The 19,489-nt window shown below is 39.1% G+C and overlaps 2 protein-coding genes across 4 annotated transcripts in view; one reads left to right on the top strand and one right to left on the bottom strand.

The window, feature by feature from the left end:
* The first annotated feature begins 2,886 nt into the window (after positions 1-2,886).
* Positions 2,887-5,106, top strand: znf648 (zinc finger protein 648). 3 transcript variants are annotated; one of them, XM_038306171.1, is made up of 3 exons: positions 2,965-3,033; positions 3,165-3,254; positions 3,373-5,106. In XM_038306171.1, the coding sequence occupies exon 3, from the start codon at positions 3,432-3,434 to the stop codon at positions 4,452-4,454; it is 1,023 nt and encodes a 340-aa protein (XP_038162099.1). In that variant the 5' UTR covers positions 2,965-3,033; positions 3,165-3,254; positions 3,373-3,431; the 3' UTR covers positions 4,455-5,106. The 3 variants fall into 3 exon arrangements, with proteins under 3 accessions (XP_038162097.1, XP_038162098.1, XP_038162099.1); XM_038306169.1 differs by having other exon boundaries at positions 2,887-3,033; positions 3,165-5,106; XM_038306170.1 differs by having other exon boundaries at positions 2,964-3,062; positions 3,165-5,106.
* Positions 5,107-10,909: 5,803 nt separating this feature from the next.
* sec16b (SEC16 homolog B, endoplasmic reticulum export factor) overlaps positions 10,910-19,489 on the bottom strand; it is a 28,787-nt gene continuing 20,207 nt past the window's right edge. Inside the window, exons 19-26 of the mRNA XM_038306158.1 lie at positions 15,254-15,413; positions 15,004-15,158; positions 14,866-14,894; positions 14,679-14,786; positions 14,510-14,602; positions 14,326-14,422; positions 12,265-12,306; positions 10,910-12,082 (exon numbers count right to left, since the gene is read on the bottom strand). Of these exons, the coding sequence (XP_038162086.1) occupies positions 12,290-12,306; positions 14,326-14,422; positions 14,510-14,602; positions 14,679-14,786; positions 14,866-14,894; positions 15,004-15,158; positions 15,254-15,413 (659 nt within the window). The 3' untranslated portion in view covers positions 10,910-12,082; positions 12,265-12,289. The remainder of the gene's footprint in view (positions 12,083-12,264; positions 12,307-14,325; positions 14,423-14,509; positions 14,603-14,678; positions 14,787-14,865; positions 14,895-15,003; positions 15,159-15,253; positions 15,414-19,489) is intronic.

Here is a 19,489-nt window from a genome sequence, read left to right as displayed (position 1 = left end):
ACAGGAATAATAACATTTCCCACTTGTTTTTTCCTGTAGAACCAGTGATTTTCCACTGGTGGTTTTGTGATGGACTTGGAAAAGGAACATGAAGTTAGTGACATCTAGTGGTCATTCTCTGAAAATACAATTCGTCTCCCAAAAATACTTATGATACTGAAAGCTCTGCTGTGAAGCAATGAGAAATGTTATGCTGCATGTAAAAAAACATCTGGTTGCTTTCACAAAAATATGAAAGTATTTAAAATAAAAGTAATACAGTATGAATAGTAAAATAATTGTAGCTTTTATCAACAATAACCACCTTTTTATTCATACCAGTAAAAATAAGAAAATAGGGGCACAAACATCTGGACTAAACTGTTGTCTAAACTATGAAAAACATAAATAAATAGCATAGCTGCCATTATGGATCCAGTAGCTCTACTTCTGTGTAAATAAGAGCTGCGATGATCTTATGGGAACCAAACATGTCCGAATGAATGAAGACCCACATTAGAAAATCTGAATTTAACATTTACAGGAAGTAAGTTCAGCCACATAACAAAGAATTAAAAATGTACAATGACCATAGGAAAAAATGCTTAAATCTCAAGCATTGTTTAGCTTTAACAAATATAATGTTCAAATGATTTAGGGTTTTCACCATTTCTTTTTCAACAATAAAAGTAATATTTTTCTCTTAAGCCATTAACCCTAATTACATATATATAAAGCATAAAGGCCCATGATAAAACACTGAGTGACTGTCTGCTGGTAAATATATGGAAGAGGATTAGGGCCACTGAAAAAAAAAAAAGTTAGCTGATTTTTTAATTTTATCTCAGTTTAATATGTGGAAGAATACTTTTTTTCTCAGAATTCTGACTTTTTTCTCAGAGTTCTAACTTTAATCTCAGAATTCTGACTTAAATCTCAGAATTCTGACTTTTTTCTCAGAATTCTGACAGCTAACAAACATGTTAGCATCAAGCCATAGCCATGTCTGTTTTAGAGACTAGCTCAGACATGGGCAAACTACGGCCCCCGGGTTAGGCTTTTTAATCCGGCCCGCCGAACTTGTCCAAATTACCGTATTTTCATGACTATAAGGCGCACATAAACGTCTTTTTTTCCCTCAAAATGTGCGGTGCGCCCTTTGGTGCGGTGCGCCCTTTGGTGCGGTGCGCCCTATGTGTGTTGTAACTGCTACTTTTGAGACCATCATTTGCACCTTCAATTGTCTGGTTTTTTTTATACATTTCAATCCCCAGGTTTAATAAATTACGTTGCTTGTCCAAATGCTCCTGGCCCGGCCCTTCTGTCAAATTTTAGAACCCATTCTGGCCCGCAAGTCAAAAAGTTTGCCCACCCCTGGACTAGCTCTCTTGTTTTAATGACCTTCTGCTCCTCCATTAATGAGGGGACCCCTCGGGCACGTAAAAAGTTGCCTTATTTCTTCATTTTTCACCAATGTGTCACTGGCCACCTCAAACAACTCACATCTTTGTCAGTGAAGCTGAGTGCTCCACATCTCTTCCTTCATGGTGCCCATTTACATTAAGATCCAAAATTCTGAGATTTAAGTCAGAATTCTGACTTAAATCTCAGAATTCTGACTTTTTTCTCAGAATTCTGACAGCTAACAAACATGTTAGCATCAGGCCGTAGCCATGCCTGTTTTAGAGACTAGCTCTCTTGTTTTAATGACCTTCTGCTCCTCCATTAATGAGGGGACCCCTCGGGCACGTAAAAAGTTGCCTAATTACGTAATTTTCCACCAATGTGTCACTGGCCACCTCAAACAACTCACATCTTTGTCAGTAAAGCTGAGTGCTCCCACATCTCTGCCTTCATGATGCCCATCTACATTAAGCTCCAAAATTCAGAGATTAAAGTCAGAATTCTGAGAAAAAAAGTCAGAATTCTGACTTTTTTCCCATACTAAACTGAAATAAAATTTAAAAATCAGTTAACTTTTTTTTTTTTTTCCCTAATCCTCTTCTGTATAAATATGAGCTATTATTGTGATGTACATCATTTCCTGAAGGTAGACTGAGCATCTAGTTTTAAAGAGCGACTCAACAGCGCCCCCTAGAGCTTCCCTTAACCTGGAAAAAAAAATTTGGTATAAATGGTTTTTCAGTTGGAACAAAGAGTTCTGCCATAAACTTACCAGAACCATTATATCTGTTTGCCTCAAAACCAGCATCTTCAAGGCTTTTTTTTTTTTATTTACACAAACATATTTTTGTCTCTGTGCACTCCTGAGGCAATGAAGATTTATAGTTGACACTTGACCTATTGTCCAGGGGTTTCATGTTTCCAGATCTGAAAGTTTGACTATGAAAGACACAAATGTTACAATCCGCTGACTGAAAGTTAGACAAGTTTCACAAGGTTACCTCAGAACTGGTCCCTAAAAGCTTAAAATGTTCCAATTCTCAAATTCTTAAGTTATTATTTTATACTGTTTACTTTTCCATGACATTTTCTTCTAATATTAAATACAGATTTAACGTAGTTCTGAAGTGGATTCAGTGTAGTCTTTGTAAAAATCTAACCAGCTAACTAAACTAATTAAAGTTCAATTAGCTTTAGTATTTAATAATTAATTAAATTAAATATTAAATACTGCCCTGAGTGGCTGACAGTAAAATGTGCAGCCAGAAAAAAAGCTATTCATACTTCTAATTTACACTTTGGGCAAGTTTTAAAATAGCAGTGAATAATCCAAAAGTCACAAGTTGAAACACTTTCTTCCATAAACTAAAGAAAGCTTTGCTGTACGTTCAATTTTGCTCAGTTTGACTGTGTGTGTAACTTAGTTTACAACCTTTGCAAACAGCTGGTTAACCAGGTCAGTGGGAGGTAAGGGGGGCCTGGCTGTGAAGATATCCCCGTTGCTGCTGACTTGCAGGATAGATGCTGACCCAGAGACGACTGCTGCCAAACTCCGCCCGTAAGGACATCTTTCCCAGAGTTATTCAAGACCCTGAGCTAGAGTGTCTGTGGCATCTCTGGGACCTGGCCTGCTTGGAGTGAGAACGCACTGTAAGACATGTTCAACCTTTAAAAATGATGTAAACATATATCCATTTTGATTACAATGAATCGTACATTTATATTAAGCTTTTGATATTAGATGTCATTCTGTTAAAGGGTGTTTTTTCCTGATCCTACAGATGTCTAAAGGGACAGTTGCTGGGAAAAGAAGTAAAAAGAAACCTCAAGTAAGAATCTGTGTCACTCATTCTCTATCTGATGGACATAATGTGAGTAACTCTGACAATCTGAAGAGCCAAACTTCATTCGGGACTGCATGTACTGATGAAGACTTGCTTGCTGAGAGCTTTGAAAATGGAGTTCTTTATCTCAATCCTCAAACACCAGACTGGTCTCTTGTGGAGAGGTTTGCTGAGCTTTCATCAGAGGAAGAGGTAGAAGTCCCCATGAAGCAAGTCCACAGTGGATCCATGTCACCATGTTCAATACATACTGTGACCAAAGGAGGACTCAGAAAAAGCCCCTCAGCAAATAATTCACCTAAAAAACGTAAAGATGAAAAAGTCCCACGACTTTTGGCTGCCATGAAAAGACGGAGTCCATTGAACATTGAGGAGCGTCCCTTCAAATGCACTCGCTGCCACTGGGCTTTCAAAAAGTTCTGCAACCTCCAGAGCCACTTACAAACTCACTCTGGCCTTAAGCCACATGTGTGTGACATATGTGGAAAGGCTTACTCACATCAGGGTACGCTGCAGCAGCACAAGCGTTTGCACACTGGGGAAAGACCATACGGCTGTCCCTTCTGTGACAAAACGTACATCTGGTCCTCGGATTACCGCAAGCACATCCGCACACACACGGGCGAGAAACCGTACATCTGTGAAACCTGCGGAAAGGATTTTATCCGCTCCTCTGATCTGCGAAAGCACGAGCGGAACATGCACACCAACAACAAGCCTTTCCCATGCACACACTGTGGCAAGACCTTCAACAAACCTCTCTCCCTGAAACGCCACGAGAGGAAGCATCTCGGGGAAAGACCCTTCTCCTGTCCCGACTGTGGGAAAACCTTCGCTCTGGCCAGCCGCATGGTGGAGCACCAGAAAATCCACATGGGAGTACGTCCGTTTGTTTGCTCCGTGTGCTCCAAGTGTTTCACGAAATCCTCCAACCTGACAGAGCACAAAGCCATCCACAGCGGAGTCCGGCCTCACAAGTGTGGGGAGTGCGGTGTGGCATTTGCCATGGCTTCCCGCCTGGTACGCCACCAATTCATTCACAACAACCAGAAGCCACACAGCTGCACCGGCTGCAGCAAGAACTTCAGCCAGGTCACACAGCTGAAGCTCCACCAGGAGCAAGCGTGCGCTGGGAGGATCTTTGTCTGCGTAGAGTGCTACAAATCTTTCCAGTGTGCCGCAAAACTTGAACAGCATGTGATGGAACACAAAGAGGAAAAACTGTGACCCTGATTGACAGACGCTGTTATTTGTGTTGACCCCTGGGTCAGAAACGTTGCTAGATGTTGGCTGACCTCAGATTGGCATCGTAAGATTGAAATGTTTTTAAAGGTTAGTGCTATGCAGACAGTGGATGGAACACAGCTTCTTTTCGTTTTGCCTTCTTCCTTTAAATTAAAGATAACTCTAGTCACTATAACAAGACATTTTTGAAATGATAGCTGAATTTATAATTTAGAATAAACTGCTAATATTACATTTATTATGCAGAAAGGAAACCAATCTGGGAGCAAAAGCCACTACTGGACCATCAATTAGTCTTTTTTTATTGCTGTGGAGGAATTCAAGGCCTTTTTTGTTTTTTCTTCACATAGATTTGTGTCTCTGCCAGTAATGTCTCACAGCATAATTCCTGTTTTTATGGAGTATTTTCACTGCCATCAAGGGACTGGTGAAGAGTTCAGCATCTGAAGCTGATTAGAAACTAGACTTTGACAGGATCCTTCCTTTTTTTGTTATTTTACTGAGTAATTTATAGAGTGTTTGCAAGTGGCCATTGGTAATATTGTATGGTTTTTATAACCAAAGTGTGATTGTAACTCAAGGTCATTATCTGACGGCCAAATGTATTCTTCAGTAAAAAGAGGAATAGAATAGAATAAAGTAGAATAGAAATTTATTTCAGACAATTTTCAATTTCAGACAGACAAGGGCGTAGGTTTGATTTCGACTTTGGTAGGGACAGTATTGGTCTTAAGTTTCATTAATGTCATTTTACCTAATGCACCTAATGCAAAAATATGCATGCTTGTTTTATGCTTGACATGAGCATCAGGGTGCATTTCGTTTAAAGAGAAAAGCAGCATTTCTTGCTACATTTATGCTAATTTTATAAGCACTACACATACTAGATGCTGTTTATCGATGTTTGAAGCATCACTGGCTCTGATGAATGAGAAATTAGAACTTTTTTCCACTTTGAAAAGGTTTGCATTTAAAATTACCAGTGACTAAGAAAGTGGGTAAATATGTGCCAACTTAACCAAATATAGTCTAAATATGCCCGTTATATGTGGATTTATCCTGCATTTTCTTTTGAAGATATATAATTGTGCAAAGGTAAACAGGTGAAACACTCTTATTTTTTAAATGCTCTCTGTATCATGAAACAACGCAAAATAACACATTCAAGGGACGCAAATACATTTATTGTATTTACAATTAGTGGCATCATCTACAAAACACAACACTAAGAATGAGACTAAATTTATTTCAATATAAAATCACTTTTAACAATTATTAAAAGAAAATGTAAAAACCATGTTCTCTGTAATGTAATAATTTTCAAAATAAACAGCATTTTTACTAAACATTAATGTTTGTACTAATTAACTTATGGACTGTGGAATTTCTATGTAAAATAAAATCAATGTAAATAGTTTCCCTCTGTTTGTTATTGGCTTTATCCTATTTTTAAAAGTAGAAATAGTCAAATAAATAGTAACCGTGGAACCGTAATAATGCTTTCTAAACAAAAAATATCAGATGTTTAGGCACCATCTCGTGTTGTTATATAAATAACACCTGCTATTTAAAACTGAACTTCCTGAAAGAGTTGTCATAAAATGAAACCAGTAATTGCATTGAAGTATTGTTAAAAGGGAAACCCTCACATTTTCTTTTTCAGTTTACTGTGGCTAAGAATCAGCAATCAGCAGCTTTCACCTGTTTAAGTGTAGATAGAATTGAGTTTTTTTTTTTCATTTGGACTAATTATGTAGCCTAATATTAATTGAACAAACCTATGGTCCCTATGCAAACCTACTCCCATGCAGACAGACAATTTGACAAACATCAATAAATGAATCCATCAAATAAACACAAAAAAGACCAGTAAACATCAATTCCCAAACTTACTAAATTCACCTGAACATAAATAGAAAATCCACCAGATAAACCTGTCGATATATATATACAGTATACAGCCAGAGAACTAACATTGATTAAATTAAAGATTTGAACGACCTGACAGAGAAAAATATTATCTCCTTCTACAAAGCTCTACTCTTGTCCTCCAGTCGAGCTCTACAGCTTTAATATAGCTTTATAACCCATTCTAAAGCTATATAACTGGCCACTTAGTTTCTAAAATTGTATAGAATTTCTTCCAGCCGACCACAATCGAGGGAGCCGGGTAAGCAGCATCAGTGCAGAAAGCTGACCCTGTAGAACTTTACTTGTTTTGTGACATTTTTTAGCCTTTTTCATGTTGTTAGGTTCTAATTCTGCAATTTCTTGATCCTGGAATTGTGGTGATAATAAGGCGGAATTAGAATAAAATCTTATCAATTAAACAAAGAAGAGCCAGGTGGATTTAGTCTGCCTTCCTCTTTCTATAAATCCATTCAAAAAATGCTTCTTTACATGATTCTTTATTCAAACATTAAAGTTTTAAGATGATCTAAAACAATTGAGAGAGGGAAAAAAAGGCACATTAGAAAATATGACGCAAGTGAACTCTACCAAACTCTTTTCCAAGTGCGGTAGAAGTGAATACGCTTTTGTATTTATAATTACACTTAGCTGCAACTTCACACAATCTTCCCCCAACGCAGCTGAGTTCCCATGAGAATATTGAAGGCTAAAAATTTCCACCAACACAGCCCTGATATCGGAGCTGACAGTGATACCAATCCAGCTACGGATGTGTTAGGCTGTTATTTATGCGAGAATCTAAATGTAACCAATAATACACATTGCTCTGACTCTGCAGTTTAACTAATCAGTGAAGTAGCACCAGCTGACAGATGGGGTTAGCTTGACTTAAGCATGGTATTACTTCAATTTCCTGCATCTAAAGCTTTACAGGAACAAAACTCTTCACTGTTTACTCTAGTGTATGTAGCAAAGTCAAACATATAGAGTAGATATCTTTAGTTTATGATGTCTTGATTGTGTTAAGTCAGTTTAAATAGCGGTTCTTTTAAGCTTCCATAAATATTGCTGATCAGCCATGACGCTAAAAAGATTATCCTTTGTTACATAGCTACGGTAGCTGTAGGGTACAAATGCCTTGCAAATCCTGAATGTTCAGGGAAAACAAAAAGTTCTGTAAATTTTAAAATAACACACAAAAAGTGGACTAATCCACAAAACAAAAATAGAGATGCAAATGGAAAATGCAGGCAGCAAAATCATCTGCAAGTTACTAAAAGCTGCAAACAGGCTCTGCATAACAGATCTGCTCCAGACTTTTAGTAAAGAGATAAATCGGATTTTCAGAGAGATTAAGTGTAAAAGATTCAATAGAAAACTCCTTCCAAAGCTGGCATATTGTTGCTTTTAGCTCCTACCCCTTTACATTCTGCAGAGGCAACAGTAAAAATGCTATCCAGTGTGGGAAAGGAAAGAAACTCTGGACTGCTGTGCGGAATCCGGACAGCCTTCAGACTCAGAGACGTCATTATTGGGACCACAGCCTTTAAAAAAAAGTACTACATAAAAAAAGTTACACAAATGAAGCAAAGAGCTGAAGTGCTGCAAATATAAAACCCAAAACTTATAAAGGTGTGTAGATTACAATGTGTTACACAGAGTTCATGTCATGAAACAATGTAACCTCATAGCTCCTATATGGCACAGAGGAACGTCAGGAGCTCCCTATGCTAAATAAACTATCGATAGGAAGCATCCTGCTTCCTCTTCCTAGATCCTTCCTTACTACTGGCACTATTTGGCTAACTTAGGTTGTTTTTGTTATTTGCAACATCTTTACATCTTTTCATGTGGTTGTGTTTTACCATCATTTATGTGTTTGCAGCATGTTTGCACTTTCCTGCTCTCTGTATTTTGTAATTGCAGCATTTCTTCTTTACATGTGTTTTGTTTGTTAGTCTCATTCTTTGCATTTACAGTATTTTTGTATTTGCTGCACATTATTATTGTAGTAATTATTATTAATATTAGAAGCACCATTAATATACTGGTATATATCAGTGTGGGATGAAGAAGTTGTTTGAATAAGAGAGAATTTCTACCTCTTGGCTATGTTTAACTTTAAAAGTACAAAAAAAAAAAAAAAAATATGTACAGTATCTTACTCTAATATAGTTTTACAAGCTCTTAGATCCACTGGATCTTTAGAACAAGAAAAAATGTTTTTCTCATTAAATCAATTCTTTTGTTTTTTTTCATGTAATCATCTTATTTTACAGCAATTACTTTTATTCTCTTTAAATGTTGTTGCCCCTATGCCACTTAAATGTACTTATCCTTTTCTACTTATGTAGAGTACTATGAATGACCTTGCCACTAAAATTTGCTACAGAAATAAACTTACTTTGCCTTTAATGAGGAATCTTTCTTACAATTATGATCAACTCGCACCAGCTCAGAATGGACATATAGTTTGCAAAAACAAATTAAAAACACTTAAATGTTGAGGGAGTGGCAGCCTAGTGAGGTTCTGAGTTTAAACCCCACTCCCACAGACTGCCACTCTGCTCCCTGGGGGCCTCACAATGGCAGCCCACTGCTACCCAAAGGGATGGGTTAAATGCAGAGAGTTCATCTCACTGCAGTTTGACCATTAGATGTCCATTAAAATTACACATTGTAGTTTTAATTGGATCCTGAACAATTTGTTGCTTTTTTGGAATTAATTTCAGTTATAGGGAAAAAAATAAGAAGGTGAACTTCAAATAGGAACTGGTGATGTCACCGAACTACATCAAATGTATCATTCATTTAAAGGACTTATTAGAATTTATGTAAAAGGGAAATTGCTTCATATTTAGTAGGCTAATTGGAATTCTTTAACTGTCTGGGGGCTTTTTGAAATGCTTTTTCATAAATCCATCCACTGCTTAATGTGCTAAAGCTGTGACACATAACTGGCAGCCGGTCACATGCATGCTCTATGTGTGCGTTGCATTCCTTGGCCTATCTCACTTGGCTTCTGCAGACTAATAGGAAAAGGAGACGCCACCTGCCATGTTGTCACCCGCTCTGTGCAAAGTGAGAGGTCCACTTGGCATTACTGTTAGTTTGTAGCTCTATTGAACCGTGACTGTATGACGTTAAATAATTGAAAGCCAATAATTTGATTATTCTTAATGTTGCTGAGAGGGAAATAATTTTTATTGAACGTATGTGCAGCAGGCATGAATATACTTCAACCCCATTGCTTTAAGCAATACTAAAGATGTTTCACTTCTGGTCAATTTTGGCTCCCCCGGTGGACAAAATCTGTATTACTTTGCCTGAGGGAAGAAAACAATTTCTATGAGGACCAAAATGTTAAAGGGACACTATGCAACATTTTTCAGTTAATTAATGTGTTCCATAACGTTATGGATGACTAAATGAGTCATTTCAGGTTGAACAAAGGTATTCTCGGCCGCCCTGGTGGTCTGTGGGGGAAATACCGCACTTGCAACTGCAGGAGCACCGACCCGCACCCACAGGCTCAGAAGTCTCGTGAGAGTCGGTCTTGCTTTACGGCGAGAACTGCTACACGCCCCCAGTTAAAAGCATTCTCGTTGCTAGCACAGTGGCGATCTTTGTGCAGTTATGCTACGTTCACGCAGCAAAAGCAGCAAAATCGCGTCTGCTGATTCCTTTTTGCTGCTTGTACCAGTTAGTTCTGACGCGTGGCTGAAGCAGCTTTGCTGCTCTGGCTGCGCGGTGCAAAAGTCGTTCTGACGCGCGTTGGGCGGAGCTTCACTATCCTTTCTCTGCCTTGCAGCTATATTTGCTGTGATCAGTGGGAATAAAGTAGTTTTAATATGTGTTTAAGTGAGAAAATACACCTGAAAACGTAATCAGTGCAGTCAGTTCATTCAGATTATTATCCTGCCTTCAATATTTTTTCTGTCGGAGCCGCTCAGACCCCCACATACCAGCGGGGCGCCGACAGTATGGATCCCTTCATCAGCAGCGGTTCACCGCGGCAGCTGGTAGGTGTTTTTCATCTAAATAATCCAAACTGCATATTCTGCCGGCAGATTTCTGCATTTTAAGTTAATTTAGGCGTCAATAAACTGTTTAAGAGGAGAGAGATCATCAGCGCTGTGTCTCTCTCCCTGCGTTAAACGCACCCGACGCGCTGCTTCAGCTGCTCAGACGTGCTGCGCCTGCTGCTCAAAACGCGCCGCGGGACCTTTTGCTGCGCCTTGACGCGCGTCAACCATTGACTTTGCATGTAAACTCGCTGCTTCTGTCGCGCCAGCTACGTCCAGTGTGAACGCAGCGTTAGTCATTCGCTGCTAAGCTCAAAACAACCGCGCCTGGCTTGACGGAGAAACCAGGAGAACAGCTGAGCATATTTACGACAGTGCACTTTTACTTTCGCCCTCTGGAGGGAGCCTCACTGGAAAATCAACACCGGTTGCATAGTGTACCTTTAAGGACTATAGCAGTAAAATCCTGATCTCCTGGTCGTCAGTTCGATTGAACTACATTAATGTTTCCAGTGGCGTTGAGAAAGATGAATAGCAATGAGCTAAAGAATCCAATCATATGTTGAAAATAAGGCCATGAGAAAGGGGTCACTCAAATAGTTGTAGGTCAACTTATAATCACAAAAGATATAAAAAATATTAGCTGAAGTTTGAAAAGTTATTTAGTGTCGGTAAAACTTTAAAGCTCTCAATAGTATACATAAATTTTTACAAGATAAATAATAAAATAGTGATGTTTTTGGCTATACAGGCTTGTATACAACAAACAGCTTAAAACTGTGAATAACCACAGTAAATACAGCATTAAATAAATAGGTGTAAATATTTAATGAAATAAAAAAATTACCATAAAATTTTTTAAAAGTAAATAAATTAACGTACCATAAAATAATTCAATATATCACTTAGTTTATCTAATACATCATTGAATAAATATATGTACCATTATATGATGAAATATGTAAAATTGAATTATTAAATATGCTAATAGATAATTAGGAATACCTTTAAAATTATGACATTAAATATTAATTGTATTTTTTTAATAAAGCATTTTAATAAATGTAAATTTTGATTCAATAGAGTTTATTGATATAACACAGGTACACATCAAAATTAATCTAAAGGTACTTTACAGAAACAATTCAGTCAGATTATCGGGTCAGATTGCTGAAAATCTCAAGGATGAAGAAAAGATGAGAAATAAAATCCAGGAAGTTCCCTCATCTTATCTATTTACACCTATATATTTTGTGCTATACTTATTTATTTTTATTTTGGGTGCATTTTGTAAGTATAATACTGAAAAAGACAGCCTGGACTGTCTTCAAAGCACTAAGACGATCATACTGGACAGTTATAATATCAGGTAGAAAAGATTTTTTGGCAGTTGCTGTTATAAAAAAAAACAAAAAACACTGGAACTTTTCTTCTAAACATTCAAAAGGCTAAAATATCAGATACAGCAGGATGGGTTTGCACAATCAGAACCGTAAAGTAGTGTGTAAAAGTCATTAAAGTTGGCTTCCAGCTTCTTTGCCAGTGATACCGTCCTGCATCCCGTGGTACTTTCCCCACAGTCAGCTTTCAGGAAGCATGCCTCAGCTGTGCAATATGAGTGGCTGGTATTTCTGTGCCTTGCATGCAGCGCGGTGGTGATTCAGCTGTAGGAGTCTGAAAGAAAAATGCAAGTTAGCAGTTCTTACTGGTGCCACCCCGTGCTCAATCATTGAATAAACGTGAACTTTTAAGGATCCAAATCCTCATTTCGGCTTGAGAGTAACTAACCCTACACATTCAGGCAGGGATGATTCTGATATACGGTGTTAATGGAACAAAATGTGTTTATAGTTTACCTGTTATGGAGTTATGCGGCATTTACTACCTTGGCTGCTGGCCTGTGACAAAAACATGAGGATTAACAGAAACCCTGCTACTTTTATACAGGTGGATAACGATTAAATGACGTTAGCAGAAGCTAAAAGTCTGCAGTGCTTCAAATTTCAGTGATTAAAACCTGCAGGCTGCATGTCATAATTAGAACCAAACACTTTTCAAGCTGCTGTTGATCTGGAAGTTGTGCTGAGGGGATAGAGCTCACACTCTGAGGGGCTCAGCAGCCTGATGCCTCTGAAAATGCAAAACATTTTAGCAGCCAATGGCCGGCAGTGTTGGAACTAACTGTGCCTTGTGTAACGAGCCAGGACTTCAGATCTCATTTCATTGGGCAAACATTATGAAGCAATAGGGGAAAAGGAAACGTTTAACATTTTTTACAAATAAAATGCAGATTGTTGTCTGTGTTTAGGCCTTCTGAGACTCTATCACCTTTTACTGCATCTACAACTGGAAGTCTTTCTGTTACATTACTGCTTTTTTCACACTTTTAGAGCGAAATGTTAGCAAATCTTGCAAGTTGGTCACAATAAATGGTAATGATTGACATGCCTTGCTCAGATCGGTAAGGCAGGCACTGGGCCGCCGTTGTCCAGGCTACCGTCACCGGATCGGGTTCTGTCGCTCTGGCTCCCTGTTTCGACTACCTGCTGCACTGTAGTCGACTCTAATGCTACGTTCACACCGGACGCAGCAGGCACAGCAGAAGCAGCGAGTTTACACGCAAAGTCAATGGTTGACGCGCGTCAAGGCGCAGCAAAAGGTCCCGCGGTGCGTTTTGAGCAGCAGGCGCAGCGCGTCTGAGCGCAAAAGCGCTGCTGCTCGAGATCGAAAAATTGAACTTTTGCTGCTCAACGCGCCGCATCAACCAATCAGAGAAGCTGATCTGGGAGCTGGCAGGGAGAGTGACACATCGCTGATGATACAGAGCGCTGTGATCGCTCCTCTGAAACTGTTTATTAAGGCCTAAATTAACTTAAAATGCAGAAACCTGCCGACAGAATATGTTCGCTTTTATTATTCTGGTGCCTGCAGATCGGATTATTTAGATGAAAAACACCTACCAGCTGCCGCGGTGAACCGCGAGGAGGCGACCCGCCCAGAGGCTGCTGTTGAAGGGATTCCTACTGTCGGCGCACCGCCGGTATGTGGGGCTCTGAGCGGCTCCGACAGAAATAATACTGGAAGTCGGGATGGTAATCTGGATGAACTGACTGCACTGATTAAGTTTTCAGGTGGATTTTCTCACTTAAAAACAGATTAAAACTACTTTATTCCCACTGATCACAGTAAATATAGCTGCAAGGCAGAGAAAGGATAGTGAAGCTCCGCCCAACGCGCGTCAGACCCACTTTTGCACCACGCAGAAAGAGCAGCAAAGCTGCTTCAGCCGCGCGTCAGAACTAACTGGTACAAGCAGCAAAAATAAAGCTGTGATCAGACGCGATTTTGCTGCTCCTGCTGCGTCTGGTGTGAACATAGCATAAATCCCGGACGATTGCAAAATTCCACCCGGACATTTTTTTAGGTATGAAAAGTAGAACATGTCCGGGAAAAGAAGGACATCTGGTCACCCTCCCATATCAACAATTTCGATGTTTCAGTGAGTGAGTGCTTGTTGCTATGATGCATCTTTGCTCAGCAGCTTCGCTCGTTGTAAACCAACAAATCAGAGCACAGCTCATCTAAATATTCATGATCATACCATAAAAGGAAGAAAACCTGTCTTTTCATTGTAGGGCTTTTAACCAGGCTTGCGTTAGGGCTCATAGAACAGCTAATATGCCATTTTCAGCCAAACCAATGTTACACACCCTATCCAGAGACCTTAAGGACCAGATACCCTATGGAATGATTCTATGACCCATTTAAAGCCAGCCACATTTTTCAGAATATTTTTTTTTGTTTGTTTATTTATATTCAACATCCTCTTCACGGCTATGCGCCACTCTATGTTGGTGCGTCAGATTGTCAATGATGTTACAGAGGAAAACTAGTGTGTAATTGGTCCAATGACTCACCTGCTTTCCTTGAGAAAGGATTGACCCCAGCAGGGGAGAGGGAGGGGGGAAATGTGCCGGGACGAGGAGGGTGGTGGCTGACGGGTGGGAGCGGGTCCTAGGAGGTTAGAAATGAACACCCCAACTTAAGCCTGATTAAAAAACAGATGAAATCCATTCTTTTCCTCATCTGTAGAAATCTCACCGTCTGAGCTGGAATGTCGTTCTCTCTAGTTTCCTTTTGGGCTTCTTTTGGCTTCGATTTGAACCAGCCGCTGAACCACCCGGTTTTTGCGCTCTATAAACACAGAACAAATATTTCATCCATGTCACATACTGGCAGTATTTTAAAAACTATCTAACTTCCGTCATACCTGTTTAGGAGCCTCTTTGGGCCCCTCAGACTCCTCTGAGGGGCCAGTGATAACCCGCTGGCTTTGATCGTGACTGGTGTTAACCTCAAGCATCTGATTGTTCATGTCCTAATAAAACCAAAGAGCCATTTGAATTTAAAAATGATTATTTATTTTTTTTTGCTTTTAAATGTAAACGTTCTCTCACCGTCCCCGGCTCAGAAGACGTGTCTGCCTCTGTTGGAGGAATGAAAACAAAGTCGTTGAGCAGAGCCAGCGACTTACAGGACGGAGTAAATATCAGAACAGCGACAGGAATGAATGATGTTTGGCAGGAGCTCCTCACCAGCAGCTGCCAATGAAAGATTACTCAGAGCACAATGTGGCGGGGAACTTCTGACTTCAACACCATCCGTGTAATGATTGCTGATATTTTGGCTCATGGGCACAGTGGGAGTTTCAGCCACCATTGTTGGCATGAAAGGAGTATTGGCATGCGGCCTTGATAGAGAGAGAGTTAGAGCATAACAGAGCCGGTCAGGACTGGGCGCAACCTTTGGGATTTACAGTCTAATGTTGAAAACTGCAGTGTTTACCTGTGCTGTGTTTGTGTGTTAGTGTTCGACATCAACAACAGTTCCCCCGTTTCCTCTCCTGTCCCGTGGATCATAGGGTCCTGTTGCTCAGAGCCTCTAAAATAAAGGAGCTCAGGCTCTGGATCCTCTTTATGACAACTTAAATCATCCAGGTCAGATTCTACACAGATGGATAAATAGATGTTTATACCAAATATCAATGCAATAACTAGATTTTTCCAGACTCAAAATCAATCTTTTCTTTTCTTACTGTAAGATAATCAGAAAATGATTCCTGTTTTAGGGCAATATGGATTACAAAAACAAATTCTGTTTGCTTCAAGGTATAGAGGATGATCTTTTATTTTCAGGTGGATCATCTAAATAAGTGGTCCTCCTAATTGCCAATCATTCTGGTGAGATGTTTACATAAGGTAACATAGCTAGGGTCGTAAGAGAAAACGTGCATGAGAAGAAAAGAAAGGCCTTAGAAGAGGCAGATTTATCCCAGAATGCTTTGTGCACAGAGCTCTGCTTGCAAAGCACTATGGGATTCGCTGTCACAGTGGCCCACTGTCGCCATAGGCTGTCGCTACCCGACAGCGGCGAGTTATAACAAAGACGGTGGAGAAGGAGTTACGTGACCATCGGGGCAAAAAGTAGTGATCATCTGTCTGAGCGGTCAGTTAACTGAGTTCACTATAAAGTCCACTATATAGAAAAAGGCAAAAACTTGTGTGAGCAATGAGAACAGCACATAGGCATGCACGAGGAGAAATTGGCTCGTGCACGCTCTTGCACAAGCATTTTTTTTCTTAAGTGTAGAGGGTGGGTCTTCCACAATACCTTTAAGGACACAATAATTTAAAAAAAAATGTTTTACTACAATCTTTAAATTTAGAAGTCCAAATAAACTCAGATTTATCTCTGTAAACAATTTGGTAAATTCCAGATGACGATGATGTCATGGCTTCTTATGCTCCTAATTGGCTACTTCTAAACAATCTGAGGTTAAATATGTTGGTGAAGATTCTCAGTCATCCAGGTCATAGTCATTCTGAAAAAGTTTAAAAAACAATCCACTGGACTTTGTTTCCAAGGTTGAAGACGTTTCGCTTCCCATCCAGGAAGCTTTCTCAATTCAATTTGTCGTTAAAGGGGGGATTGTCACCTGTAATACCTGAAACCTGTCAAGGTGACAATCCCCCCCTTTAACGACCGACCCTCAGAATCATAGACAGGTTTCAGATATTACAGGCTAACAATGGAACCAAACGACCCACTGATCAGGTTTACTTTGCATGTTTCCAAGCAATACAAGGCCTTGTTTTTGGTCCACTATATAAAGCCTCAAACTCAATGCGAATCCAGACATTTTGAATTAAGAAAGCTTCCTGGATGGGAAGCGAAACGTCTTCAAACCTTGGAAACAAAGTCCAGTGGATTGTTTTTAAAACTTTTTCAGAAATCTAAAGTTAAACTAAGTAGTGACGGAAAGTTTATCTCTTTTCTTTTGGCGGCTCTTTTTTGTTATCTTATTTTAGCCTAATTTAGCAAATATGAATGTTTTTGTTAATAAACCATTTTGCATCCAGTGTTTTTATGGGAAGCGTCATATTTGCCAAATTTTATGTATTTGTTCAATTACAAAAGAGTTTTGGTTTTTGTGATATTTTATTCCAAATGAACAATTCACTACAAACAAATCCACTGAGGCGTCTTCTCCCCCTCTCTGCAAAATGGTATCGTATATCCACACGTGATTGGCCAGAAGTCTGCCATGCCCTCAGTCAAAATAAAGTTCGCTAAGAGGTTTAATAGCTGACACTTGTTATGAGCATGACCCATCACTAAAACTACGGCACAGCAGCGAAACCAGAGAACAGTTTAAACACCTCTTCAGTAAATGAGATTAAAGGAATAGTACACCCAAAACATGATTAGCCTTCATTTTCTACTCACCCCCATGCTGAACAACACTCTGGAGTACTTTTTTGATATCTCAAATGCATCTGGAGATCTGGGAGGCTTCTTGCTGTCTGCTGACATTCAAATAATGGAGGTCTATGGCGCCCGAGGCAGAAAGGTCCATAAAAGTCCACAAAAAACGTGTCAATATTCCTCCATACTGCTCGTCCAATGTATTCCAAGTGTCCTGAGTGGGTAGCATCCAGAATTTACTCGAAACAAAGTCATTTAGAATGTTTTTAGAGCATAAACAGTAGTGTATAGGATTTCCTGAAAGCGCGCACGCGCGCGTTCACGATGCTACGGAAGCCGGCAGACCAAACCAGATGAAAGTGTGCATTCAGCGTCTGCTCTGCCAATAATGCAAGCGTAGAAGAAGAAATGTGCTGTTTACCTGTGCAAAGAAAGAAACAAGGAAAGAAAAATGTCTGAGGACTTCAGTGTTGAGGAAGAGCATGAGTTCTTTGCTGAGCTGAATGCGCACTTTCATCTGGGTTGGTCTGCCGCGGTTTCCGTAGCGTCGTGAACGCGCTTTCAGGAAATCCTATACACTACTGTTTATGCTCTAAAAACATTCTAAATGACTTCGTTTCGAGTAAATTCTGGATGCTACCCACTCAGGACACTTGGAATACATTGGACGAGCAGTATGGAGGAATATTGACACGTTTTTTGTGGACTTTTATGGACCTTTCTGCCTCGGGCACCATAGACCTCCATTATTTGAATGTCAGCAGACAGCAAGAAGCCTCCCAGATCTCCAGATGCATTTGAGATATCAAAAAAGTACTCCAGAGTGTTGTTCAGCATGGGGGTGAGTAGAAAATGAAGGCTAATCATGTTTTGGGTGTACTATTCCTTTAAGGAAGAAAACATATTTTTTTAAATATTATGAAAATCATACATGTACCTTGAAATAAGTAGTATAACATTTATTAATCATAATTCATATTAATATACCATTAAATTGTAAAACGCACTATTTATTAATTAAAAATACAATCTGAATGATGAATGAAATGAATGAATTAATATATTGACTTCACTTTATGCTTCAATGGTCATTTTATGTGCTTTTAGGGGGTCTCCAGTCTGCCTTATTGTTATTTTTGGGGTCACATGCTGAAATGTAAGGGAACCCCTGATCTAAGAGTCTTCTTTGCAATTAAATTTAAGGATGTTAGGATAATTATATTTGTATGAGTTTATTACACTTTAACATTAGTTGCCTGTTGCGTGTCAGAACTGATGTTTGCCCAGTAGTTTATCTAATTAGGCCAGTTCCTTGGTGTGGCCATATACAGTTATAATCTTTATTCTTTACATGGCAAGGTTTGGGAATGGAATGAGAGCGGCGTCCTTCAGCTAAGAACAAAGTGTAATATTTTGATACAGCTGAAGCCATGGATCTGCAAACATTTATGATGTAAAAAGTGATGATGTGGCAGATTTGAGATGTATAAAATGCTTCTTTAACTGTGACTCGTGGCCACTTCCCTTTAAATGAGCACAGTTGGTCAGCAGCTGCCTTCTGTAACTATAAGCAACTTCTCTGATCTGAGTTAGATTACATTTTCTATTAAAATCTGTTGTCATGTCTCATGGTTATGTAATACATATACATTATGAGGTGCTATTTAAAGAGTTTGTCCCGAGTGATTTCTTTTTTAGGAAAACTATCCGGTAACACAGAGCTTTCCTTTAACAGAACAATTGCTCTGTTAAAGCAACACAATTGAATTTAAACAGCATTGATGTATAAATATATGCATAGCTTTATTTGCAGGAGCCTTGCGAGAATCTGGTCTGGCTTATATCAATGTTGTTCTTTGAATTTTCCAGTTGGTTCAATGTGATCAGTATAGGTTGACCCTGAACTGTATTCAACACCTTTCAGTTTTCAGGACCCCCCTCCTCCTCAGTGCTGATTGGTTTCTGCCTGGTCACCCCTATGAAAACTCTGCAATCACAACTGCCTAAAACAGGAAGTCTTTAGCCTGTTTCAACTCAAACTTTATTTATAAAGCACATTTAAAACAACCGGGGTTGACCAAAGTGCTGTACAGGAAACACAGTTAAGGAACATAAGTTAAAAACTGAAGGCTAAAACACATAAACACATGAAAATGGAAAATATTTCAATTAAAATACATGTTGTGGCCATTTATGCTAAATTTTTGTAATTTGTTATTTTTACAAATTTAGTTTTTGTCTTTTGGTATATAAAATATATTTAAGATAATTTAGAACCAAAATGTGTTATTTATTTTTTACATTTGGAATAGTTTG

The sequence above is a fragment of the Cyprinodon tularosa genome, unplaced genomic scaffold (assembly GCF_016077235.1).
Source record: "Cyprinodon tularosa strain WSP-4 unplaced genomic scaffold, ASM1607723v1 ctg574, whole genome shotgun sequence".
Taxonomy (NCBI): domain Eukaryota; kingdom Metazoa; phylum Chordata; class Actinopteri; order Cyprinodontiformes; family Cyprinodontidae; genus Cyprinodon; species Cyprinodon tularosa.
Note: the sequence above shows the minus strand (reverse complement) of the source record. Positions and strands in the feature narration are given on the sequence as shown.

Bases quoted from the DNA above. Each gene is read 5' to 3' on its own strand.
- znf648 (XM_038306169.1), top strand. From the start codon at position 3,165: ATGTCTAAAGGGACAGTTGCTGGGAAAAGAAGTAAAAAGAAACCTCAA.